The sequence below is a fragment of the Penicillium verrucosum genome, assembly GCF_028828655.1.
Source record: "Penicillium verrucosum strain IBT 35672 chromosome Unknown utg000001l_segment0_segment0, whole genome shotgun sequence".
NCBI lineage: Eukaryota > Fungi > Ascomycota > Eurotiomycetes > Eurotiales > Aspergillaceae > Penicillium > Penicillium verrucosum.
This window is the reverse complement of record NW_026643210.1, coordinates 7,193,219-7,218,899: the sequence shown is the minus strand read 5'-3', so window position 1 is coordinate 7,218,899 and position 25,681 is coordinate 7,193,219. Positions and strand designations below refer to the sequence as shown.

The window sequence follows — 25,681 nt, the reverse complement described above, 5'->3', positions numbered from 1 at the left end:
AAAGTACACACAAAAATATGAGAGTATAGTAGTTGTCTTTCCCCTGACGAGTGTAGGAGCTGTAGTTCTCCCGTTTGACGCGAACCGAAGCTGACAAGATTCACGTGAACAAAGAAAAAAAAGAATATGAAACAGAATGAAAATAGAAGAATTGAATTGATCAATAGTTCCCCTATTGTATTATTGTAATGAATAGAAAATGTATGAATAGTTGTCAATGTAAATGGTGACAATAGGCTGCCCGCGTCTAATTCTTCCAAGGGGCCACTCATCTTCGCTTGTTTTCCTTCTTCTTCTTCCACTCGACTCTACTTCATCTACATCTACATCAACCAACTACGCCAACCCATTCTCTCTTCTAAAGTCTTGATCATTTCTACTCTTCCTGAGCTGGTCTCTCGATCTAATCTTGTTCCTTCTTGCACCTTCTTCCACTTTGCTGAATTAGGATTTGCTGTCAAAAGCATCCTGTACTGCCATTTGTGCATCTTCCTCTTTGACTGTCTTTGCTTAAGTTTGCAAGATCTACTTGCAGGGTTACAATCTGTTGGAGTCCCTGAAGGCTTTCAGGGTTCTTCAGATCGTGGCTATTGCCGCTTGTATCACACCCTTTTCCCGCAAGACAAGGAAACATCCTGACATCTTCTCTACACCTTCGACCTTAAAGGTCTGCAATCTGTCCTATCAACTTCGATACGCACATCTTCTATCTTTCTCCGACAAAAATGGCTCCTATTTCCATGTATAGCAAGGACGAGAAGGTCCTCTGCTTCCACCATGAGATCCTTTACGATGCCAAGATCCTGGATGTTCGCCACAAGGACTCCAACGACAAGAAGAGCCCCTTTGAATATCAAGTCCACTACAAGGGCTGGAAGAATACGTAAGTCTGACTTGTTGTATTTCTTCCCCTGTTTCTTTGCGTCCTGGATGTCGTGTTGAGATTGTTCCCCCTCCAACATTTGAAATTTTGTCCGGCCCATTACGGAAGATTTGCCCTCGAACTATGCACTGCTATGCCAAAAATGCCTCTTGCTTTTTATTGCACCTGTTTTCTAAAAACCCATATGTATAAGATCATTTTCATGGAACAATTTGCTAACATTGGAACAGTTGGGATGACTGGGTCATGGAGGACCGTCTTCGCAAGCACACTGAAGACAACCGCGAATTGGCCAACAATCTGCGTCGCGAAGCTGAAGCTTCTTTCCGTATGAAGAACACTAAAGTCACTGCTAAGAAGCGTGCCGGTTCCGACCGTGACTCTGTGCGGGACAGCGAGGACTCCGTTCCCGGCCGTGGCACCAAGCGAGCCCGTGACAGCGAAATCGAAAAGGTATGCAAATTACCACATCTACTAAATTTGGTGCAATGGAACCAAAACCAAGAAGAAAAATGATCTATACCATTATGACTCCATACTAACAATATTCAATAGGAGGAGAGCTTCAACATCCGCCCCTCTGTCCGCATTATCATGCCCGACAACTTGAAGTCCCTGCTTGTAGATGACTGGGAACAGGTAACCAAGAACCAGTGCGTGATCTCTCTGCCGGCGAAGTACCCAGTCCGCCAGATCCTGCAAGACTGGCACGAGGAAGAGCTTCCAAAGCGGTCGGGCTCGTCGGCAGACGAGGACGTGCTGGAGGAAGTGGTTGCCGGGATCCAGGAGTACTTCGACAAGTGTCTGGACAAAATCCTTCTCTACCGCCACGAACGCCCCCAGTACCGTGGGCTACGCAAGAAGTTCGAGGCGGCCACCGGGGACCTGGCCGATAAGGGCCCCATCGATGTCTACGGAGCGGAGCACCTCATCCGCTTGTTCAGTATGTATCCCATTCTGGTTCATCTCACTTCCGGATTAACTGTGAGAGTTGAGAATTGTGCTAATGGTTGTGTTGGTGTAGGCACCATGCCTGAGTTGATTGCTCAGACCAACATGGACTTGCAGGCGACAAACCGCCTGCGAGAGGAGATCTCCAAGCTCTCCATGTGGCTGAGCAAGCACTCGGAGAAGTACTTCGCCACCAGCTACCAGCCGGCGGAGAGCACTCACTGAGTGCGGAGGGAGCTTTTCTTTTGGGGGGGGGATTTCTATCTTTTTTGTTGCGTGCGTTGGGGTGGGCATAACACCCTTCCAGCAGCAAACTTGTTCTTTTTTTTAATTACAATTTAAGAAGCGCGGCCTGCGGGCCTGGAATACAAATACTTTGCTTAAATGAACCTCAAAGAAGACGTAGAATATTTTCATGGGATTCTGAAGTCACAATACGTACGGTAGTTGAGAGATCGAGCTCTGACATCTCTATGATCTTCGTAGTTTTCAGATGCAAACAAATAATGACTTAACACGAGGAAGGAAGAAAATATGAATTTCTCAACTGGATATGTATTTTGATAGAAATCAGTGATACCACCGCTACTACCCAGTGATCTATCTACCTTTTCTGACACCACCCACAAACATATAGAATCCATATCAAGGCCCATGAAAGTAGAAAAAGAAAAGAAAGACCCCCATAACACGACACCTAAGCAACCAGTTGCCTAGCATCATCAACAGCGCACCGTGCCGCACGTTTCAACTCACTCTTCCACTCCGCCTCACGCCACTTAGCCCAAGCACTCAAACCCTCAGGCGGCTGAATACTCAAAGTATCATAACCCTGCTTAATGATACGGTGGACCTCACGCGGGGAGAGATTCTTCTTCCTAATCGACGGCAACGCCACCGGCCCAGGCTCATCAGGCTTGGGACTAGCAGCAGCAGTAACAGAAGCGGCGTCCGCGCCCTCCGAATGGAAGAGGAGGGTGTAGAAGTGAGTAGATACAGATTGGAGGGTGTCGATGGCTGCTGAATGCCGCTCGTTTTGGGAGATTGCATCAGGTGATTTGGAGGCTGAAACACCTGTTACTGCGTTATTGGAGCGGGACAATGCGTATGCATTGCGGAATTTGGAGATGATGGGGCCTGTTTCGACGAGCTTGTAGAAGAGGTCGTCGTAGGAGGCTGGGTCTGGGAGGAAGGTGTCGCCGCCCGAGACGCAGAACGCGATTAGGTCTGCGAGGGAGGTCGTGAGTGTTTGGATCTTGGGGTTGCTGGTTAGATCGGAGGCGTAGGTTGTTAGGAAGCGCATAAGGGAGAGCAGAGTCCGCCAGAGCTCGGACCAGTGGTAGGTGAGGCGGATCTTGTTCTTTGAGAGGTAGGTTAGGAGGCGGAGGGTGATTGCGATTGTGTGGCTGGGAAGATTGTTAGTTATGTCATGGTTAAAATGAATGTAGAAAGTGGAGGATTGTTTAATACCTGTAGATGTTGACGTCGAGGCGCCGGCGAAGGTTATGCGTAATAGTATCGATGGCGATATCAAAGATGACGGTTGCGAGGACCCGGTCTCCGCTGACTATGGGGAGGTAGGGCTGTTTCTGTCGACAGATGCGGACCTTACGCTTGACATTTTCGCTGCAAATTTGCTTGCAGATGGTTGGATCTTCGACTAGGATGCGAAGTGTAAACAAGTTTAGTTCGGCATATTGCCCGACCCGCGGGGATCGATATGCATGTTGGAGAAGATAGGAGGACAATGAAAGGAAGCTCGAGAAAGGAGACTCTGCCTCGTTGCTTTCTGGTTCCAGATGAACCAAATGATAACCAAAGAGCTTATTGGCGTTTGTGAAGTCGTATGTGGCCATTAGAATTGCGGCTTCTTGTGCCGGACTGCCAGAATCGTAAGTTTTGAATCAATGGGTTCTCCACGCAGAGCACTTACAGATCAGCGAACATGGCCTTCGCTTCTTCCGCCGAAGGAGGGTTCGCTTTGTCCCTGGCGCCAGGGGCGAGGGCTCGTAGTCCAAAGAAAATCAATGTGTTGGTCAAGCTCCAGCCCTCTGGAATGTCATCCTGGACAGCAATGTAGCCGTTTCGCAGGCGATTGCATGCCAGACCGACACCCTTGACAACTTTTTCAATATTTGACTCGTTCACAAAATCATCAAGTCGAAGCTGGTAGGGATTTTGGAATTCAAACTTGTTGTAGTTTGCCAATAGCCCCAGAAGGAGGAATGGATCGAACACTTGCAGCGGGGTATCGGAATCAGAGACATACTATTCGTAACTGTCAGTTATTTGCATACATAGAAGCAGTGCGATCAAATCAAACCTTCATAAGCGATGGGAAAAGATCCCGGTGTGTGAAATAGGAGACCAGGCTAGTTTTGTATGCGCCGCTGGTCATGGCAATGGCAGTCTTGATGGCCTTGAGCCGCACATCGACTGGAAAAATTAGGATCAACTGCCACGGTATTGGTTAAGAGCAGAACAGGCAAAGACTTACAGCTACTGCCATTTCGAATGGTTCTATCCAAGACGGCCACGAAGTCGGAAATGACATGGTCCACCTCGTCTAGTCCTGCAAGAACAGTGATGACATCCGAACTTGGATTTGTGTATTTCTTGCTCAGAATGCTTGTCAAGAAAACAGTCAATGTCTGTAAAACAAGGTTAGAGAATATGTCCCGGTCATTGATTTTCACGGGGTACTTACATCTAGTGCATAAGAATCCGCCGGGACGACCCCAGCTGCTGCCTCACGAATGGCACGGACAAAGAAACGCTGGGTTTGAATCTAGTAATTGCATTAGCTGTCTGTGTTGAATTTCTGGGACACTTCCTATAATGACTTACCTGTAGACCGATTGTATCGTCTGGGCTCAAATGGTCTAGGATAGCATGTAGTTGGTTTCGGTCTGGAGGTAGCAAAAAGAGTTCTCTCCAAAAGCCCTCCGAGGGGTCTGCATCATCTGGTGTCTATCAGGAGTATGTTAGTAAATATCAGACAAAAGCCATGTTTATGTCCCTACTTTGAAGAGATTCTCATAGAGCTGGACAATCTTAGGTTTGAAGGACTCGGGTCTACTCTGCTGGGTAAGGGGTGAGATGTCCATGGTATTAGATGAGAAGATCTGCAACGGTTAGATCGCCAGCATTGGGCCTCGGGTACCAAAAGAGTAAGGTTAAATTAAAGTCGAGTTGATTCAATTGCTTCGAAGTTCATGAAAAAGGGACACCAGCCACTTTGTCAGCCGATCCAGCCACATGTCCTCTACAGTTGGAAATATGTTTTACAATTTGGGATAAAAAGAAAAAAAAAAGTATGGCTTTTTTAGTATGTTATATATTTGTATATTAAACAGGTAGATCTATATAACCCATAATCTACATATTGATACTCTTCCCCGCCACATGACTGGATTGGATGTGGCATCCTCATGGGGGGTCAGCCAGGTCCCTCCGAGGAACGGAACTCTCCGCCAGTATATGATGACTCAGCTTCCGAAAAACGCATTGAATGACAACATTGGAAATCAATGTTGAGTTGTGAATTGGTGATTCTATAATTAATCTAACTATATTGTACTTTGGTATAAGGCAAAGTGGAATTCAAGTAAGATCTTTGATTAGTTAGTTAGTCTCTACCAATTCGAAATAACCTGGGACCTTGAGGAATGGCGCCACTGCTTACAATTGCCGATGTGTAGAAATTCATTAACGCTGATTGGCCGAATCTGCGTCATGCAACTACCTTACGTAACTAACTCGGGGCCACGGGGAGAATCCTCAAAACAGTCATTCTTCTTTCTCAACCTTTGTTAATCAATTCTTCCATCATCTTTCTTTCACACAAGATCCTATGACCCAATAGCAATTTTATTCGAGGCTCACTTCCATTTCACATTGATTGCTCCCCGACCATGAGCTTCTCTACCGCCATGCAACGTCCTGTGACATCATCCGCCACACTCCTCCGATGGGCAAAGCCCTCAGTTGGACGTCTACGCACTTTCTCATCATATGGAAACGCTCATCTATCCTCCAAACGGGACATGCAAACTGCAACCGCCTACCGTCCTCATTCACTCCCATCCTCTTTCCCGCCTCCTCGAAGCAGCGGCGGCGCCGACACTTCCATCTCAGCTGAATTCCCTCCTTCCGATATAAAATCATACCAAAACACATCACAAAACACATCGTCAAATGTGAGCCTACGGGAAGGCGAAGCGCAAAAATCGAAACCGACTTCCGCTTCTCCGGCCGCCCCCAAGACTTCCCCGAAGCCCCGTCGGCCGCTTCGGGCAAGAAAGGCAGCCATGAAATTGTCCTCGGTGGCCACCGAGCAGCTTCGGAAATTGATGGCGCAGCCGGAACCCAAGTTCATTCGAGTGGGTGTGAAAAACCGTGGCTGTTCAGGCCTCGCCTATCACCTGGAGTACGTGGAGAAGCCGGGAAAATTCGATGAGGTAGTCGAGCAGGACGGCGTGAAGGTCTTGATCGACAGCAAGGCTCTGTTCAGTATTATCGGTAGTGAAATGGACTGGCAAGAGGATAAGCTGAGCAGACGATTTGTTTTCCGCAACCCCAATATCAGTATGTGGCCCCTGCAAAAATTGCACCATTTTCTCAAGATTCGGTTTACTGACTCATCATCACAGAGGAAGAATGTGGCTGCGGTGAATCTTTCATGGTTTAAGCATGTTTAAGCACACAGCTTGAGCATTCCTTTTGATATGTTTCTTATACGGGACCTTTCGGCGTCTTTTTTTCTCGGTGCATCGGACGGCGTTTTCAAAGGGGGTTTGGGGATTCCACGACTACCCTTTTGTTTCAGTACATACGCTTGATATCCAGTTGATACCTTTATCTACTTCCCTTTCTGCTTTTTTTTTTTTTTTTTTTTACTACGCCTTGTGGTGGCTGTGGGCTCCTGTGGGCTCACAAGTTGGCGGGCCATGTCCAAAGACAGGCTAGAGGCTCAGCCAATGAACATTTGTCTCTTTTTTTTTTTGTCTGCAGAGACATTCCAAGGTTCTTTCAAACTGTATAGATTAGTCCGAAGGACATTGATGATGACATGTGACATAACTACCATACTTACCTCACAAAAATCACAAAAATCACCATAAACCTACTTCCTCGAGCACTATGTTTTCCTTCCTATTAGTCTTTCAGGATTGCAGAAAAGCGATAGCAAATGTATACAGTTGTTTAGAGAATGTGTCACCTGACGCATATGGCCCAGAGACTCCGGAATGGGGTAAGCACCACATCTCCAACCTGAAACACACCAGTCATTGGTTTTGTATAGAGCGACCTCAATCCATTCCATATAAAGCACAATATTACCTCTTACCTAAAACATGACCTCACCCTTCCTTTCTCCACACGGAGTAGGCGAACCAGACACCGACCTGCTCCTCATCACCGTTCGCTTCTCCGCCTCAATCCCCGATCTCCAACTAGACGTCCCAGAGCCCGAGACCACAACAGGCGCCGGCCTAAAACAACTAGTCCGAGCCGAACTCCCTAAACCCTTATCATCCCACCGACTGCGTCTCATCTACGCCGGCCGCGGCCTCGAAGACACAACCGCCTTAGCAGTCTCACTAAAGCTCCCGCCATCACCAAGCCGGAGCCCTCGCCCCACAGCAGACCAACCCGAGACCCCAGACGACCATGGCAAAGGCAAGCAGGCAGTGCGGGATACCCGTCCACGCCTCTACATCCATTGTTCGATCGGTGACATCGCGCTCTCAGAAGCAGACCTAGCCAGCGAAGCAAGCGTGTCATCAACAGTCCTTCTACAACAGAAGAAGCAGCAAACCAACAACGCAGGCAAGAAATCTCCAGCGAAGGATGTCTCGTCTCTACCCTCCACATTTGCACAACCTGGCCCCCAATACCAATCACAGCCCCAGTCCCAGTCGGCTACTACCACACCCGCACCCCGCGGCTTCGACCGCCTCCTCTCGGCGGGCTTCACGGCGGCTGAGGTCACTGCTCTGCGCTCCCAGTTCCTGGCCATGCAGTCTGTCTCCCGGACGCCGGATACTATGCCTACTGGGGACCAGCTGCGGGATCTTGAAGACCGCTGGATGGATGAGGGGTCGACGGCGGCGCAGGTGCAGGGTGGTCTTGGTGGGGAGGGTGGAGTTGGGGAGGATGAGGGTGGGATTGGATCTGGATCGCGTGGGGCGATTGATGATATGCTTTGGGGGGCCGTTATGGGGTTCTTTTGGCCTGTTGGCTGTGCGATGTGGTTGCGCAGAGAGGAGGGGGTTTGGAGTTGGAGGAAGGGGGTTGCTGTTTGTGTGGGTGTCATTGTTAATGCTCTTTTTGGGGCGATGAGGATTATGAACTAAGGGTGTTGGGATATGTATATTACTTTTCTTTCGTTATTTGGTGTTATGAGATACCCCCCCAATTGAAGCTATTTGGTACTTGGCAATAAAGACTTGGGACTTGTTTGGGCTGTTAACCGTCGTATATTAGAGACCGGATTTGCTTGGAGCAGAGACTTGGATCTAGCAGTATCAAGACTTGCCGGATGCTATCATACATAATGACAAAGATGCGAGAGACACAGAGAGAGGCAGGCAATAGCCTTGCTGGTGTAGACGTAAGAGCAAAAATAAAAGGACATGAAAGATAAAGGCCGAGTATACAACGCCAGCGTCAGACCCAAGCGCTAATGGAACTTGCCATAAATGACAGCGAAAATCAAAAGAACCAGAACCGTAATGATAGCAATAGTGATCATCCGATTCGTAGCCATCCTAAACAACACACGAACAGTCAGCAACCACGTCCAGATCAAGTTCAGAACGAGACAAAGGGGAGTCAGTACCTACGGGCCATGCCCCTCAAAGTCTTGATACTAGTGTCGACATAACCCTCACTCTGCTGCAAGTTATTCCGAGCATTCGTGATCTGCTCCCTCTGCTCATACAGGGTGCCGAGGGTGCCGCGAGCAACATCTTCCGTCTCCAGCGCCATGCGCTGGCTCTGCTGCAACCGCGCGGAGCTGCGCTCTAGTCGGTCCGTGCCGGAAAGCAACTGCTGTCTTTGTTCGAGGTGTTCATCCTGCGGCTCGTCGGTGTACCGGTCGCCGAAGAGTGCCTGTCGGTCATCCGAGAGGGACTTGAGCTTGCGCTTGACCTCGTCGATGTCGGTTGAGTAGTTGCGGAAGCGGATGTTGACTTTTGACCGGGCTGCTGAGGGGATGTTCTGCTTCTCCATGCGCATCTGGTCGAGCTAGATAAGGGTTGATTGGGTTAGTTTTGGTTGTTCTTGCGATTGTCCGTTATTCTTGCATTTTGGCGCATGAAGACAGCTTGAGGGTCTTGATGGACTCACCAGTTCTGTTGCTTCTTCGAGGACTTGTGTTGCGATGCCGATTGCTGATTTCCGTTGCTCGCCGCTTGCCTCGGCGATCTGGTCCAGCTTCTGGTTCAGATCGGCTTGTACCAGCTTCAACTCGTTCTCGTAGCTGGCGAACATCTCCGACCCGGCGTCTGTCTCCAGTGGGTTCGACATTGTGATTGTATGATATGTGATCTAGTTTAGGTGGAAGTGAAGATCCGCTGTCTGCAATGGTGGTTGATGTGTTGATGTCGGCTCCACCTTTATCTGGGGCGGGTGACGCTGTTCAATGCTGAGTGGCGGTCCGATCGGATCTTGTTATGGTGGTCTCGCTTTGCAAACTAGGTGGACTAGCCTTCCCGGAGTATTAGGGAATATAAAGAGAAAATAGTTTAAAATAACCAAAGGTGCTGATAGGATTAACAAACGTTGGAACAGGAACGGGTGACGGTGAGACACACGTGATTCATCCCGGGGTTGCATTTGCGACATCCGATGACCTCTACATCTACACTTTGGGTCTACAACCATTTATCTTCTTGAAGTTGCAATAAGTTAGAAATATAATTTGATACATAGCATTAGCGTAACACCAGGCCCACACAAAACAATTCGCCTTTTCAATAAACATCCAAGATACCCCTTTGGTATACAAGATCATGGAACATTCTCAAGCCTCATAGTCATTCATGACAGGAAATTCTTGCTGTCTTGACCAAGAATGATTGCGCTGCGCTTGGCATCCAGGAAGAGGTCCTCGCATTCAGCAACATCGGCCTCTTCGATTGCACCGGGGCGGCCGTTGACGCGCGAGAGAATGCTTGCAGGGGCCAACAGCTGCAGGGCATACCGCAAGCTGACCTTGCTGCCATGATCAGAGACCTTGTTCAAAGCAGGTTCTGTGATACTGAGGCCTTCAACCTTGGCGCGCAGCCGGATGATAGTCTTAATCTCCTCGGGGGCGTAGGGGTTGGTGGGGATGATAAGAAGGCGGGCAAGCAGATCAGGGGGAATACCGTGTGCGGCACTGATTTCGTGGGTACCACGGATAACGGTGTGGCCACGGTTGGAGGCGAGGATGACGATCGGGGAGATGGTCGATTCGAGGGCACGGTTCAGATATGTGAAGCACTCAATGTCGAGCATATGTACCTAGAGAAGAAATGGGGTTAGAGACGTGATCCAATAATTCACAGGATAAATTTATCGACGTACCTCATCGATGAAGAGAACACCGGGAACCAACTCCGCGACACCCTGATCAATGTACCGGTTGACAACCTTGTTGATTTCCTGGCGCAATTTGTCCGTGATTTCCGTCTTCTTGGGCTTCATCAGCTGGCCCATCATGCTCATCACGTCTTGTCCGCCCTGGGGTCGGGCGTTGGCCATATCCAGGTCGTGAAGGGTCACATCCTGAACAATCTCCTTCTTCTTGTGAACCTCGCCCTTGGGGACAGGCACATACTCCTCAGCCTCGAGATCGAATTCGGTCGCATAGGCATCCGATCGTCCGACTCGCTTGCATGAGCCGGTGTTAGCTTCAATGTAGATGACGTCTCCGACTGTGACACGCTCCTTCTGGATGGCTTCGTAGATGCTAGGGTCCAGGCGCAGCTTCTTGGAGCCCTTAGCGGACTTCAATCCGATGATCAAATGGCTAATTGTGCGCCCGTATCCGCCCAGTGGGTTCTCGGCCTCCTCGGGGGTAAGCTCAGTCACTTCTCCCTCATAAACTTCCTTTGTTTCGCGAACACGGAGGCCTATCATACGTTAGCTTGGATATCCACGCTTGTTGCGCTTCTCCTAATGTCGCATTGCATACCAATAGCTCTCCGGAAGTTCTCCATCAATGCCTCGGTCTTCTTGACCTCTGCAGAATAGATCTCGCTGCCAACAATCGGACAGAAAGGAACCTTGGTTCCCAGCTCCTGTGATACAGCAAGAGCCAGAGCAGTCTTTCCGGTACCAGGGCCACCAGCAAGCAGGACAGCTCGTCCAGCCATCTTCTTTGACTTGATCAAATCCACCACAACACCGCATGCCTGCCCCATTGTTTAATCGTTAGTTATCGTCACTGCTAGCCAGATACCCTGGTGGATTCAGTGTTGCCATCCACTCACCTCACGGGCAGCTCCCTGTCCCACGAATCCATCTGCATTGCTCTCCGGAGTTCCATCAGAGCGTAAGCCTAGACCCCGAATGTGTGTATGCGCTGCGGTCCTGTTCTCGCGCGAGTTACCCTTCACTTCACTGATCTGGACCATGTTTGGGAGAGGTGTGGCCGAGTAGAGCCACAAATATTAACGGAAGATAAGTCAATGGGTTGAGAAGAAGGAAGCAAAAATAAATCAAAGCTTCAAAGGACTAGCTTAGATAGAAAGAAGAAAGGTAACGCGATGGTTCTCTGTGAGATATGCTTCTGGCCGAAATTCGCGAGCAAGGATCGTCGAATGAGAACGCCGCCCCCAGGGCGGTGAGCTGCCCCAAATTCTTTCCCTGTTGGTCCTCTCCTCCGCCTGTTGTCTATAACGACTTTCCGGCTCTTTGCATTCTCTACATTCTGCGAGAGTCCGTTACCTGTCAAACAAAATGGCAGGACTACACGCCAGATCTGCAATGGCCGCCCCCTTCTCTTTGGTCTCGGCCTTCCGCAGTCTTTCCATCGCCACACCAAAGCGAGCCTTCTCAACAACGCCGGCAACGCAATCAGTTCCGAAACTACCGGAAACCGCCCCGGTTTACCCCTACGGACCATCCCAATGGTACAAGCAGGCTGACACCGGTCTCTACGGTGGCGCTTCGATCCGATTCGGTAACAAGATCTCCAAGGGACGCAACGCAGGCAAGACACGACGAAGCTGGAAGCCCAACGTGCGCCGAAAGAAGATTGAGAGCGAGGCTCTGGGCGAGCCGGTGTTTATCAAGGTCACTCGTCGCGCATTGCGATCAATCTACAAGGCTAAGGGTCTAGACAACTACTTGCTGTCTGATCGGCCAACACGCCTCAAGGAACTCGGTCCTTTCGGATGGAACCTTCGACACCAGGTTATGCAGACCCCAGCGATTAAGGAAAAATTCGCAAAGCAACGCAAGGCCTTTGGCGTTCCTGAACCCCCTTCAATGGGCAAATGGATGCGGGACCACAGGCTGGAAATCAGGAACAAAATCGAAAACCTGGACATTGACGCAATGACCAAGCCTCGCGCTTCTCGGCGAAGCACCCAGTCGTATGCTCGTTAGAGTAGCTTGTACGAACTTGCGTGTCGAGGGGAATGAACAGGCGCTTGTATCACTATCCTGAAGAGCGATGGACGGTTTTTTGAGCACCATGGATTTTGTGCCATCTTTGACGCTATCTCGTTTCTCGTGGCGGAAAGGACGGCCACAGCTTTCTAATTTGGGTGCGGTCTCTTTTTTCAATTTGCATATTGGGTTTTCTGTATTATACTCCAATCTTACTTCGTGTTCACTTCAATGTTGTCAAGACGTTTTGACGTTTCATTTAACTATATTTTTACGCCAAATCCATAACAGGTTTGTATAAAGGAAATATAGTACTTTATCGAAATTAAAATTCTGCCGAACCAAAAAGCAGTGGATACATGAGCGTCTCATCATCAACCTCATAACCACTGCCAATCCCGTTCTCAAGTGGAGAGAAGGCTTGGGCACCGATGCCAGCCATCGATCCAGTATGAGTTGGTTCATGGAAAAACGGACACTCTTCGGAGCACATGTGACTTCCTAGACTTCCAAGCATAGTTTGGTCATGCGATGCCGGCAGTGGATGGTGGAATTCCTCATCTAGACTCCTAGGGAAATCCTCCGTAGTCATCTCGCGTATCATGCGCAAGACACCCCGATGCATGATTATCGACGTGAGCAATGCCATCTGGGATTGGATGTAGGAAGCAGACTCCGCCGAAATGCGCCTAGGTGGCGGGTCTTCCTCTACCGTTCCGTATATTGGAACTTCTTTGGCTAGAACATCGAAGACATCACGCAGAGGTTCGGCCTGAACCCATCTCTCAGCGAGAATGGCCAGCGCAGTTGAGCAGGCGCGTAATGCGTCTGGGACTTCTCGTGATCGATAGGCGATAGTCTGATGTCGAGGTGGAGTCGCCCAGAAGCAGTATAGAAGGGTGATACCTACGGCAACTTGGCTCAAGAGCTAATTACCAGATTGGGTCAGTTGATGAGAAGAATACAAGGTTTTCGAGTACATACCCCAGGCCATAGTTGTGCTGTCTGTCGGTCTTTTTGGAAAGTCCTAAATGTCATAGCAATCTGAACACAGGCTGAGATTGATCGGTCTCCAAAGCCATTACAGACGTTTTCTTTGGTTGGCTGGTGTAACAGGAGGATCGTGTAGTTGTAAGCCATGCCAACCCATCTATCGCTCGTGTAGCTTTTGGAGGCAACATCGCTCAATGGCCGTAATTGAGACCTCCAGGAGTCCAATTCGCCCAACATGTGTTCTCGCCATGTTGTTGAAGCATCGATTTCTTTGAAATCAGATCGCATCATGGTGCTGATGATCCGGGATTGTATACGCCTGCATCGGAATAGGTGAAGGGCTGGTGAGACATGTGTTTTCTGCGATGGTGTTTCTATTCGAATGCGGCTATCCTCTGATCCTTCGTGGTAAAGGTCCGCATCTCCGACGTTTGAAAAGAGCTACCCTTGTCAGTATTTTCAATGTCCTCCCCAGATGCAGATCCTAAGATGGGGTTATTGAGAAATGACCTACCTCCACGCTAATATGTTCATCAATGATATTGTTTGGAATGTGATAAATCCAACTTATAAATCGATCCAAAGCATAAGCTGACCAAAACACTCGACGGCGGGTTTGGACCTCCAAGGAAAACGCAGGATTCTGTACCTGTGGTTCGCTCTCAGCTAAGTGAAGTTGGGCCATGACACAATATCTCATCATTGCAGAGACAATAGTGACAATCATCTGTGATGATGGAGAATGAAGTGCATGCAGAGTCAGAAGGAGATATGCCTGGGCATGTAAAATAGAATCAGGTTGCGCGAAAACGTGGGCAAGATATTGCATGGCAGTATTGTACAAAGACTAAGTTGTTAGCCTTCCCTTTGGTCGTAGATATAGTATTTGATACGCACTTACTTGAGACGTAGCAATGTCATCGACCGAGACTCGAGGTGTTAAAAGCAGGGCAACAGCATGCACCTAGTGTATAGAACATTAATATAAAATCGGAATAACGAGTATATTTGATGCATACCATGGTTACAAAGTAGTCCTTCCATAAAAACTGCTGATCTCTCGCCTTATCCATCTGCGAATGAGCCTTCCAAGATTCATACCAACTAAGAAAAGTAGCGAGATGAAGAAAAGGATATCGTGGGTTGACTCGTTCCAAATATATTTGAACCAAACCGTCAGATGCCTCATTTGAAAGCCGCGGGACACGATCTGCTTGTAATACCTGGTCCGTAGATTGAGAAAAGTTGTGTGCGTTTGGACTTTCAGACTGTGTTTGGGGGAATCCAGAGAAACCAGTGGTTGTGAGAGTAGCTAGTATGCCAACCAACAGGCTGGAATGTCCACATTGGCCATGAGGATCTGGAAAACCCTCCGCCGCATGGGGGTATGGCAAGGCCAGTGATGGGCACGGGGCCAAATATCGCAGTTGGCTAGAGTCTGACGAGGTGCCGCCCTGAGGCATACTACGAGAGTATGGTGGCCTTGATGCAAAAGAAGCCAGAGAAACACGGTCTGTTTCATTGCCTCTTTGATGCAGAGATTCCTGCGTACGTGTTCTCCGGCTGACAGAGAGACTTGCTGGCCTCTCATCTGGAATTTGAGACTCGAGGTCTATAATTCTTTCTTCGAGTGATCGGGTGTATCTATAAAAGCAGTTAGCAAAGTACTTGTGGCATGGTTGATTTGACCTACTCAGTACTAACACGAGCCTTTCGGCTCACCGGCTCAGTTGAGATGCATTCTATACGACGTCAGACAAGATTGCCTTGTTTCTTTTTTCATTATATATTTACCCTTATCCGCTGCTGTGCAATTATCACACGGTCTGCTTCCAGTGCACTGGCGTTGGTTAATTTTTCTGCGATTCAAGGCTGTAATCGAGTACACTCACCTTTTGCTTTCGTGACCGACACCGTCGACAAGCCAGAGCTTTCTGCCTCTTTCTAGATGGTGCTACTTTGTTTCTTTCCATTCGGACACGGCATTTGGTGGCTCACTGAGTGTATCGGACTGAAATATCCGATGCCAATTCCGGTTTGGCTCCATCTATCCACGTGACTAAATATTTAACAGAAGGAAGAAGACTGAAACTTTGTTATTTTATCTTTGGCTTCATTTGAGTATGTTTATAGAGATATCTGAACCAATTATATTCAAGGCTAAGTTCAGACCATTGGAGAAATTGCCATGCAAGCCCATCGGCATGCCAAATTCCGTCGGACATTACAGTCTCCGAAAAGAGTCCGAATGGAGTAGTTAAAATGCTGAGAGGGTGACAACTTATTTTGACTCCTTTCAACCTTCGCTTTCGAAATATTTCACTAGTATAAAGAAGGCTGCACTATAATGCCTCAGAAAATCACCGTTGCTGTGGCGCAAGCCCGCACTCTCTCTACACTTGAGTTGACCCTCGCCGCTCTCAAGAAAACCACCCAGCATGCAGCTTCAAAAGGTGTCCATCTCTTGCTCTTCCCAGAAGCTTATCTAGGCGGGTATCCTCGTACTTGTGACTTTGGAACTGCTGTTGGCGCACGTGCCCCCTATGGGCGGGACCAATTTGTTGAATACTTCCGTGCTGCCGTTGACCTGGGCGATACGCCTGCTGGAGCGGGAGATGACTGGGTGGGGCGCAAGCTGCCTGTAGCTCAAGGTCGAGACCACCGTGGTGATGGGACAAGAGAGTTCCTCGAGCGGGTGTCCCGCGAGACGGGTGTCTTTATTGCAACTGGGTTGATTGAAAAGGCCGGGGGGAGCATGTACTGCTCCGCGCTATATGTCGATCCATTGCGGGGTGTTCTGGGGAAAAGAAGAAAGGTCATGCCAGTAAGTACCTCGTCATTGATTTTTGCTGTGAAACGTAATCGATTTGATCTGGCATTGAATGCAATACATTTATAAACTAATGCTGACCTCAATCTGTTGAAAAAGACTGGCTCAGAACGTCTTGTATGGGCACAGGGCTCCCCTTCTACTCTGAAAGCTATCACTACGGAGCTCAATGGAGTCAAGCTTACTATTGCCGCTGCTATCTGCTGGGAAAGCTTCATGCCTTTGCTTCGTCAAAGTCTTTACTCACAAAATGTGAACATCTACCTCGCACCCACAGCTGACAGCCGTGATACTTGGCTACCTCTCATGCGGACTATTGGTGGTGAAGGCCGCACTTTCGTGCTCTCTTGCAATCAGTGCGTACGCTACAATGAGCTACCATCCTGGATCACTGATCAGGGTAAAGCTACTGAAGGTACGTGATGTATTATTCACTGAAGTGTTCAAATGACTCATGGTCTCTTAGAATCTCCAGATCGCTATATCTCGCGTGGTGGCTCCTGCATCGTCGGACCCTTGGGTGAAGTTGTGGCTGAGCCTATTTGGGAAGTCTCTACTGACGATGCAGCTGATGGCTCCAGCATCGAAAATGGGCTTGTGATTTCCGAGATTGACTTGGAGGATTGTGAGCGAGGTCGACTTGATATGGATGTTGCGGGAAGCTATTCAAGAGATGAATTCCGGTTGACGGTTGACGGGTTGGACTTGAACCCTCCTCCGTTCTAGGAAGCAGGGGGAAGCAGTGTTGTTTTACACTGTCATAACGCTGAGAAATCATTTGGGTCTATATAGAAGAGTCAACAATGTATATAAGGGATGCCTCGGACATGTACTAGGGCCGATCTATAAAATACATCAGACAACATTGAAAATATTTTTAATTTTTTCATAATTCCTGTCCAATAAATACTGTGCTATTGAGCCAATCGATAAGTAATACACACCTTATCCCTAATTATCTTCAATATCCTAAATATAAATTCGCACTGGATGCGGGATCTCCAAATGGAAGTTTGTTGGAATGCGGCCAGAAGGTGGGCCGCATTCGGACGCCACATCTCGGGATCTTCGCACCCGCGTCGATCTTCAAGTCTCTTTCTTCAAGTCTCGACTTTCGACATTGCCCCTCTCTCTGATTATGATCTGATTTAATCCGAAATACTGTCCCTGTTTGTATAATCTCACAATAGGGACGAGTCCACGCCTTCATGCAGTTCGCGTTACCTCCGCGGCGGAGCCCGCATCCTCTACCTTCCTCTCGAATGTCATCCTATCGCAGGAAACAATTAAAGTCGTTCGCTGTCCTGGCACTCGCAATATTATCCCTAATATATCTCCTCCAATACTTCTATTCCTCAGCCTCTACGTCCGTTGTCGCTCCGGTGGGGACTTCTGGTGTGGTAATCGTCACACTGCTAGATCGTCAACGATACAGCGATAGCTATCTCAAAAAGATCGTTGCAAACCGGGAGGATTATGCCAAGCGTCATGGTAAGAAAATCTTCTGTGGAATATTGTAGAAGAGCTTCGTTCGCAATGAACTTGATCTAACTCTCACGCGGGAACAGGCTACACCAACTTCTTCGCAAGTGCATCGGATTACGACGAAGCCGTTGGCGATGCCCCAATGAGCTGGGCGGTTGCACCAGCCATGCGCCATGCCATGGCTACATATCCTCGCTCGGCATATTTCTTCCATCTCGCGACTAATGCTTTGATCATGAACCCTACCAAATCCCTCAAGTCTCACATTCTGGAGAAGGGCCGTCTGGATGACTTAATGATGAGGGATGTGCCCATTGTGCCGCCAGATAGTATTATCAAGACGTTCGCGCACCAGAAGGAAAAGGACGTGGACCTTATCATCACCCAAGACAGCGAAAATCTGAACCCCGGAAGCTTCATTTTGAAGAATGGAGAATATGCCCGTTTCTTTCTAGACGCCTGGTTTGACCCGCTTTACCGCAACTATAACTTCGCTAAGGCGGAGACCCATGGACTGGTAAGACAAATATTTTACCCCATTACTCTCTATCTTTATAAAGATACAGCTTGAAGAGCCTTGATACTGACCTTAATTCTGCTAGGATCACATCATGCAGTGGCATCCAACTGTCCTTGCCCGAGCCGCGTTGGTCCCTCAGCGCATTCTGAGCTCCTATAGCAATGGCTCTCCGGATGCTTCTTTGGATGGTACCTACAAGGATGGTGACCTCGTGATCCAATTCCATGGGTGTGAAGATACAGAAGGCCGGGACTGTTCTCACGAACTAGAGCCATATTATAAGATATGGGAGAAGAAGACACAGAGCGATTAGACAGGCTGAGGCCCAAGAACTGTGTTCTTGAAGTGGCGCTTGTATTTAGGAGTCCACTGTTTCCACGTGGGGGGAATGGCGTTTTGCTTTGGATCTTTCTCTCGTTCACGGGTACTGTTTTAGGGTTGGTCAGCGTTTGGTCGTGGAGACTCCAACATATGGCGTATTTTTTTTTGCTTTCAATTGGCATGCATAGCTGCAAAAGGGACACGATAATCATTCATTTTTAACTATGTCCAATGCTAAGATAATACATCGTCTCGTGATGTCAGTAATTAGCGCATACCGTTTATCATGACAACTAGGGTTGCTCGATAGGCTGCCTGGGACTTTTTTTCAAGCCGTCAACAAAGGCAGTCTGATCGCTTGCTATAATTTTCTTTCTCTTCTCCCGAGGTCCATCCACTCAATGACTCAGCTCAATGCCATAGGTAGCATATGGGATAGCCAAATACCAAGCCTGGACTTGACAATTCCGCCAACTTCTTAGGCAAGGCCAGGGAAGATGACAGCGCGCTTCTTCTTATACTTGTCACCAAACTCCTTGCGGTAGCGCTTCTCCTTCTTCCAACCCCAGCTCCACATCTGCAACCCACCAACAACAACGAAGAAGAGTACACTCCAGTTCAACTGACTGACAAGGAAAATACCCAACCAAGCCAGAATCTCAAAGAAGTAGTTGGGGCAGGTAACGACGCTGAAACCGAATCCAGACGGAATGCCGCGCTCAGTAGTACCAGGCCGACGGAGATTACGCAGGATGTAGTGAGCATTCAGATTCGCCAGCTCACCGAAGACAAACAGCGCCAGTCCGGCATACACAAGAGCCTGGTTGGGAGTACTGGTGGCGGCAGCCGCGTCCGGGCGGAACACCCAGTAGGCGATGTTGAAACCGGCCAGAACCCAGTAGTGGGCGCTGTTCTTGACGATGTTGCGGGCGGGCATGGTGGCGCTGCTGAAACGGTGGACAAAGATTGTCTCGAACTCGCGCTTCAGGAAGTGCACGGAGAGCAACGTGCAAACTAGGAGCTGGAGGTCTGAGGGGGAGGGGAGGGGCTTGTCGAAGGTGAAGTATAGGAGGGGTCGGAGTGGGAAGAGGAATAGCGCGGGGATCAGGAGGGGCCCGAGGTATTCGATGATGAAGACGGTGCGCCAGGCGATTTGGGGTCCTGTTGTGTTGAAGAAATATAGTTAGTTTTTTGTTGGTTTGGAACAGTGTGCTGATCCTAGGGGTTGGATTCGCATTGTCCGTGGTATGGGGTATAGACACGCACCGAGATCCTTGACGTAGATCACGCTTGAGTTTCGCAGGCCAGTGTCCTCGATGATCGTGTTGATCGAGTTGGGGACCACGCTGTGGTCACTACCTTTGGTGATTCTCATTCGGTGGACTGAGCAGCCGGATGCTGCGGAGAGCGCAGTGTGCAATTCTTCACTGGAGGCATTGAGAGGAATCTCAATTTCCTTGGGGAGCTTCTGAATGGGCTTGCCTGCGTTTAGATTAGCGATGCTTTCAGACTACTCTCTTTGTGGCCTTGCTGAGAGCTTTGGGCAAACAAGAGCTATGGATGCATACCCCTTGGCTGAACGACGAGCGTAATTTTACCAGCCGCCATGATGATAACTTGGTTCAAGCAGAGATAATGCTTCAATTATGGACCTTATTTGAGACCACCAAAAGAACTGGAAATCGCGACTGGCCAAAAAAAGGTGCAGTCCCAACAATCTACAAGTTGGGCCTCGGTTGACATCACGTGTTTGACGCCTGAGGCTAAATATCCGAAAATCCAATATTTGTGCATTCCTGTCATGCGTTCTAAGGCTGCTTTGGCAGCTTACTGAGGTTGTACAGAGTGCTACATGCGATCTTTGTGTCTTGGCTTTTTCACGCTATGTCATGTTGCTCCGGATAATCTCTTCTGCACTCACTTCACCTTAGAAATTGGACTAACATGTCCGCCCATGGCACATGTTCAATGCAGTATTTCAGAAGGCAACCAACCGTGAATTCCATTATCTACTGGGATAACAAAGGTTATATAGTTATGCACTTCGTACATAGCCTCCCAAGTCATTTGGCCGTTCAGCTGAAGCAACCCGCCCCCCTTGGAAGCCAACGGGGCACAATATGCATTATAGTGGGGCATAAGGGTTGTAAGGCAGTGCTGGGTTTTGTGGGAGCTGAGAAAAACGAGCTACTGTCATACACAGAATGGTAACGGTCGAATCAGAATCGAATGATATCGCCTTGTCTACCCTGTCGGTCTCAGCTCCATCTTGCACGGTTAATCTGGCCGAACAGCATCACCAATCAAACGTCGCAACCGGGACAACCCACAGAAGACCTTCCATTGTTAATGTTGTTAGTATTATTTTCTCCAAGAAAACATTATTTTTGCAGAGCCCGAGGATGTTGCAGATCTTCGGACCCATCCAGCCGCTGTCATTGCTCCAATCACATTGTGCGGTTTAGACCACATCCCCCCCTGCGAAGCTACTAAATCAAACCATTGAATGTGCTAATATAGCCTCATGTCTATCAAGTTAGCTAGGTAGTCGTATTCCGGGTTATCCGCCAGTCATTTAATTGGTCTAGGCACAAATGCCATAAGACTTGACAGGGGAGAGTCCGTATAACATGTACGAATCAGAGATATCCAATTGCTCACAGCAGCTAGTGGGGTGTTCCTCTTCACCCAGCTCCACCTTGCGCTAAGAATGACCACGAATGAATGCGCGCCTAGACTTTTAGAGTGTGAGATGTCCTCAGCCGTACGCTCTGCTCGCCTGATGGCTCTCGGCTTACTCCGTGATTCCCCACGGGAGGCTTATTGTAATCATATATCCTATCCCATTTCCGCCGAAATGATCGCATGATAATTCACTACTTCTTTTCCAAACTATCCTAACTACCTGTGATTGGTATACTATAAACTGACTTTGAGTTGTTCCTAAGCTTTCCTCCACCTTATTGCCTCGACATTTCAGCCTACCTGACTTTGTTTAACATATACCGGTAAGTTACCAATCGCTATATTATTGATTGTTATTATTGTCTTCCTTTTGCTCGACCTCTACTTTGTACTGTTCGGCCCTAGCTCAAGGTCTTCTTAAAACCTTTAGTCGGAAAATACATGTATCACCCGGCTGAAATCTATGACATTGGAGTTAACGTGTTAATCACAGTTCACAATCGAATTCTGCACTATACCATTGTATTATATCGTCAATTCACCATGTCTGAAGAGTCCAATTCCAGCAGCAAACTTGCTCAGATCGAGCAAGTTGTGACTGCAGCCTTGCGGCCCTTGCCCACTCAAACTGGTGATGGCAGCTATGTACAAGAGCCAACTGTGACGGGCCTTGCTAAGGACCTACTCCATTTTGACCTGAATGATGCCAAAACTTTGGCGGAGGTTGCCAAATCTGCCGTAACTGGTGAGGCTGTGAATGACAGAGATTATACCATGGAGCGTGTGATTCAGGTTTGTGTTTCAACGAGGAATTGGCTATGTACTCACTCTAACTCCTCTACCCTCTACAGCTTGCTGCTGGCTTGCCTTCGACATCCCGCAACGGCAAGGAGCTGACCAATGCCTTCCTGACCCAGTTGTGGGGTGATCTAGAGCACCCACCTATCTCGTGAGTCATGTTAGTCAGTGTGGAAAATGTCGGGCAGTGACTAACCGGTGAGGTAGCTATCTTGGACGTGATACCGCATACCGGAAGGCTGATGGATCAGGAAACGTAGGAATTGTCCCCATAAAGTTGGGAATCTTTGCTAATAAACTCTAGAACACTTTCTGGCCTCAGATTGGCGCTGCTGGCACTCCATATGCACGGTCTGTCCGTCCGAAGACTATGCAGCCTGCTGCTCTTCCGGAGCCAGAGGCTCTTTTCGATAGTCTCTTGGCCCGGAAGGATTTCAAGGAGCACCCGAACAAGATCTCTAGCGTGCTATTCTATCTTGCCTCAGTTATCATCCACGGTGGGTTATTGTGCTATTGGTTGAGATCTATGCGAAGATATGGTAGAATAATGGAGGCTAACAGTTGTTAGACTTGTTCCAAACGGATCCCAGGGACCAAACGAAATCTTTGACGTCCTCATACTTGGACTTGTCTCCGCTTTATGGCAACAACCAGAAAGAACAGGATACAGTCAGAACATTCAAAGATGGAAAGTTGAAACCCGACTGCTTTTCCACCAAGCGGGTTTTGGGATTCCCCCGGGCGTTGGCGTCCTTCTCATCATGTTCAACCGTTTCCACAACTCGGTTGTCACCCAACTGGCAGCTATAAATGAATGTGGTCGTTTCACGAAACCGGATGAGTCAAAGGCAGAAGCCTATGCCACCTGGGATAATGATCTCTTCCAGACCGCAAGACTGGTTACTTGTGGTCTTTATGTTAACATCATTCTAAAGGACTATGTCCGGACAATTCTCAACATCAACCGAACTGACAGTGTGTGGAGTTTGGATCCCCGTGCCGAGATAAAGGATGGCTTGCTCGGCCAGGCGCCTGCCCAGGCAACCGGAAACCAAGTATCTGCCGAATTCAATCTTGTTTATCGCTGGCATTCTTGTGTCTCGGCTCGGGATGAAAAATGGTCAGAGGATCTTTATAAAGAGCTATTTAATGGACAAGATCACAAGCAGCTTAGTTTGCAGGAATTCACAGGGGGTCTTCGCCAATGGGAATCAAAGCTCCCAGCAGATCCTCAAGAACGTCCTTTTGCCAAATTGCAACGCCAAGCAGATGGAAAATTTGATGATAATGATTTGGTCAAGATCTTCGAGGAGGGTGTTGAGGATCCTGCTGGAGCTTTCGGTGCTTTGAATGTGCCGGATGTTTTCAGAGGCATTGAAGTTCTCGGCATCAAGCAGGCACGCTCTTGGAATTTGGCTACCTTGAACGAATTCCGTCAGTACTTTGGTTTGGCTTCCTATCAAACCTTTGAAGAGATCAACCCGGACCCATACGTTGCGGACCAGCTTAAGCATTTCTATGACCACCCCGACCTTGTTGAGTTGTACCCGGGCCTTATTCTCGAAGAGGCCAAACAGGCTATGACCCCGGGCAGCGGTCTATGCACCAATTTCACGACCTCGAGGGCCATTCTCTCAGACGCAGTTGCTTTGGTTCGTGGCGATCGCTTCTATACTGTCGACTTCACACCGAAGCATCTTACAAACTGGGCATACAACGAGATCAACAATGACGTCTCCATTGACGGAGGTCAGGTCTTCTACAAACTGATCCTGAAGGCTTTCCCTAATCATTTCCGCCGCGACTCGGTTTACGCACACTTCCCGATGGTTGTGCCTGACGAGAATAAGAAGATCCTGGCCAGCCTTGGTAAGGCTAAAACCTACAGCTTTGACCGACCATTTTATAAAGTCCCGGCCCTCTTCATCAACTCTCACCCTGCCTGTGAAAAGATCTTGAAAGACCAAGAAGGATTCAAGGTAGTGTGGGGTGACAAGATTCAATTTTTGATGGAGAACAGTGGCCGTCCTTATGGCCGAGACTTCGCCTTGTCGGGTGATCTTCCTGCTAACGCAGCTTCTCGAAAGATGCTTGGTGCTGCTCTACATCGTGACAAGTGGGAATCAGAAGTGAAGGCCTTCTACGAGGACATTACTCTGAAACTCCTTGAGCGGAACTCATACAAGGTTGCTGGCGTCAATCAGGTCGACATCGTTCGTGATGTTGCTGTTCTCGCCCAAGTTCACTTCTGTGCCAACGTCTTCTCCCTGTCTCTCAAGACAGAGTCAAACCCAAGAGGCGTGTTCAGTGAGCAGGAGTTGTACCAGATTCTGGCCGTGATATTCGCTTCTATTTTCTACGATGTTGACGTGTCCAAGTCTTTCCAACTTTGCCAGACTGCTCGTAATGTTGCACAGCAGCTGGGCGAGTTGACGCTAGCTAACGTCGAACTCGTTGCTAAGACTGGGTTCATTTCCAACCTGGTCAACCGCCTACACCGCCATGACATCTTGAGTGAATATGGTGTCCATATGATCCAACGCTTGCTCGACAGCAAGTTACCAGTTAAGGACGTTGTGTGGTCGCACATTCTTCCCACGGCTGGTGCTTTGGTTGCCAATCAAGGCCAGCTTTTCTCCCAGTGCATCGACTATTACCTCTCCGAAGAAGCGGCGGAGCATCTGGCTGAGATCCAGCGCTTGTCTAGGGAGGACACTCCTGAGGCCGACGAGCTTCTTGTGCGATAGTAAGTTTCTTCATATCCCAGTTAGGATGTAAGAGGCCATACTGAATATATACAGCTTTATGGAAGGAGCGAGACTCCGCTGCTCGGTGGCATTGCCACGCGTTGTCACTAAGCCAACGGTGGTCGAAGATAACGGTGAGAAGGTCACTTTGAAAGCTGGCCAGGAGATCATTTGCAACCTGGTAAGTCTTTTGGTGTTTTTTTCCCCCTCTCCCTCTCTTGATATTCAGATATTAACAGACCGTACGAAATATAGGTAGTCGCAGGACGCGATCCTGTTGCCTTCCCCGATCCCGACAAGGTCCGTCTTGACCGTGACATGAGCTTATACACTCACTTTGGCTTCGGTCCTCATGAATGCATTGGCGTTAAGATGTGCCCTCTTGCACTTTCCACTATGCTCAAGGTTCTTGGGCGACTGGATAATGTCCGTCGCGCCCCCGGGCCCCAAGGTCATTTGAAGAGGCTCGATGCACTGGGAGGAATCGCCATGTATATGGACGCCGAGCACAGTAGCTTCTCTCCATTCCCGGTGACTATGAAAATCCAATGGGACGGAGACCTGCCTGCCAGGAGGGAGTAAGGACTGTATAAGTGAGGATTTCAAACGATGTGGATTTCGTTTGAGAGGTCTCTATAATGTTCAAGGTTGGTTGTTTGTATAGTGTGCATGCGTTTTTCTTAAGAGATGTGGTCCACCGCGTCGCGCATCAATAAAATTGGAGCTAGTTTTGAATCTGAAGTCCCACATCCTTTTTTTTAAAAAAAAAAAAAAAATCAAAAAGAGTAGTGGAGAGACTGTAGTTCGAGTGTATTTCTCTGTATAATAAAATCCAACAATACCAAGGTTCATCTTTTGTGCCT

General features: G+C 48.5%; 12 protein-coding genes across 12 annotated transcripts; 7 read left to right on the top strand and 5 right to left on the bottom strand.

The window, feature by feature from the left end:
- Nucleotides 1-725: 725 nt before the first annotated feature.
- Nucleotides 726-2,059, top strand: N7516_002673 (Histone acetylase complex subunit MRG15-2; the record flags this gene model as incomplete). Its single annotated transcript, XM_057215393.1, has 4 exons — nt 726-883; nt 1,114-1,336; nt 1,439-1,826; nt 1,908-2,059. 4 exons carry the CDS (start codon nt 726-728, stop codon nt 2,057-2,059), a joined length of 921 nt encoding a protein of 306 aa, XP_057077276.1.
- Nucleotides 2,060-2,531: 472 nt separating this feature from the next.
- Nucleotides 2,532-4,941, bottom strand: N7516_002672 (ARMH3 family protein; the record flags this gene model as incomplete). Its single annotated transcript, XM_057215392.1, has 8 exons — nt 2,532-3,240; nt 3,305-3,715; nt 3,768-4,102; nt 4,158-4,270; nt 4,332-4,485; nt 4,542-4,622; nt 4,682-4,804; nt 4,858-4,941. The coding sequence occupies 8 exons, from the start codon at nt 4,939-4,941 to the stop codon at nt 2,532-2,534; spliced, it is 2,010 nt and encodes a 669-aa protein (XP_057077275.1).
- An 807-nt stretch (nt 4,942-5,748) lies between these two features.
- On the top strand, nt 5,749-6,524 carry isa1 (Fe-binding Fe/S cluster assembly protein ISA1; the record flags this gene model as incomplete). The annotated part of the gene is made up of 2 exons (XM_057215391.1): nt 5,749-6,421; nt 6,487-6,524. 2 exons carry the CDS (start codon nt 5,749-5,751, stop codon nt 6,522-6,524), a joined length of 711 nt encoding a protein of 236 aa, XP_057077274.1.
- A 667-nt stretch (nt 6,525-7,191) lies between these two features.
- On the top strand, nt 7,192-8,193 carry N7516_002670 (DSC3 family protein; the record flags this gene model as incomplete). Its single annotated transcript, XM_057215390.1, has 1 exon — nt 7,192-8,193. One exon carries the CDS (start codon nt 7,192-7,194, stop codon nt 8,191-8,193), a length of 1,002 nt encoding a protein of 333 aa, XP_057077273.1.
- Nucleotides 8,194-8,519: 326 nt separating this feature from the next.
- Nucleotides 8,520-9,367, bottom strand: N7516_002669 (v-SNARE protein VTI1; the record flags this gene model as incomplete). Its single annotated transcript, XM_057215389.1, has 3 exons — nt 8,520-8,607; nt 8,679-9,085; nt 9,188-9,367. 3 exons carry the CDS (start codon nt 9,365-9,367, stop codon nt 8,520-8,522), a joined length of 675 nt encoding a protein of 224 aa, XP_057077272.1.
- Nucleotides 9,368-9,880: 513 nt separating this feature from the next.
- rvb1 (RuvB family ATP-dependent DNA helicase pontin) lies at nt 9,881-11,460 on the bottom strand (the record flags this gene model as incomplete). The annotated part of the gene is made up of 4 exons (XM_057215388.1): nt 9,881-10,345; nt 10,409-10,956; nt 11,019-11,238; nt 11,317-11,460. 4 exons carry the CDS (start codon nt 11,458-11,460, stop codon nt 9,881-9,883), a joined length of 1,377 nt encoding a protein of 458 aa, XP_057077271.1.
- A 325-nt stretch (nt 11,461-11,785) lies between these two features.
- N7516_002667 (mitochondrial 54S ribosomal protein bL28m) lies at nt 11,786-12,436 on the top strand (the record flags this gene model as incomplete). Its single annotated transcript, XM_057215387.1, has 1 exon — nt 11,786-12,436. The coding sequence occupies one exon, from the start codon at nt 11,786-11,788 to the stop codon at nt 12,434-12,436; it is 651 nt and encodes a 216-aa protein (XP_057077270.1).
- Nucleotides 12,437-12,764: 328 nt separating this feature from the next.
- Nucleotides 12,765-15,405, bottom strand: N7516_002666 (uncharacterized protein; the record flags this gene model as incomplete). Its single annotated transcript, XM_057215386.1, has 8 exons — nt 12,765-13,367; nt 13,424-13,873; nt 13,947-14,279; nt 14,334-14,396; nt 14,452-15,076; nt 15,126-15,174; nt 15,227-15,272; nt 15,325-15,405. 8 exons carry the CDS (start codon nt 15,403-15,405, stop codon nt 12,765-12,767), a joined length of 2,250 nt encoding a protein of 749 aa, XP_057077269.1.
- A 374-nt stretch (nt 15,406-15,779) lies between these two features.
- N7516_002665 (carbon-nitrogen hydrolase family protein) lies at nt 15,780-16,988 on the top strand (the record flags this gene model as incomplete). The annotated part of the gene is made up of 3 exons (XM_057215385.1): nt 15,780-16,256; nt 16,362-16,677; nt 16,729-16,988. The coding sequence occupies 3 exons, from the start codon at nt 15,780-15,782 to the stop codon at nt 16,986-16,988; spliced, it is 1,053 nt and encodes a 350-aa protein (XP_057077268.1).
- Nucleotides 16,989-17,470: 482 nt separating this feature from the next.
- N7516_002664 (putative alpha-1,6-mannosyltransferase subunit) lies at nt 17,471-18,580 on the top strand (the record flags this gene model as incomplete). Its single annotated transcript, XM_057215384.1, has 3 exons — nt 17,471-17,753; nt 17,831-18,264; nt 18,350-18,580. The coding sequence occupies 3 exons, from the start codon at nt 17,471-17,473 to the stop codon at nt 18,578-18,580; spliced, it is 948 nt and encodes a 315-aa protein (XP_057077267.1).
- Nucleotides 18,581-19,066: 486 nt separating this feature from the next.
- N7516_002663 (trans-2-enoyl-CoA reductase (NADPH) TSC13) lies at nt 19,067-20,196 on the bottom strand (the record flags this gene model as incomplete). The annotated part of the gene is made up of 3 exons (XM_057215383.1): nt 19,067-19,749; nt 19,855-20,070; nt 20,157-20,196. 3 exons carry the CDS (start codon nt 20,194-20,196, stop codon nt 19,067-19,069), a joined length of 939 nt encoding a protein of 312 aa, XP_057077266.1.
- A 1,620-nt stretch (nt 20,197-21,816) lies between these two features.
- N7516_002662 (peroxidase/cytochrome P450 family protein) lies at nt 21,817-25,400 on the top strand (the record flags this gene model as incomplete). The annotated part of the gene is made up of 7 exons (XM_057215382.1): nt 21,817-22,065; nt 22,125-22,222; nt 22,279-22,327; nt 22,376-22,568; nt 22,633-24,817; nt 24,873-24,999; nt 25,074-25,400. The coding sequence occupies 7 exons, from the start codon at nt 21,817-21,819 to the stop codon at nt 25,398-25,400; spliced, it is 3,228 nt and encodes a 1,075-aa protein (XP_057077265.1).
- Nucleotides 25,401-25,681: the final 281 nt, after the last annotated feature.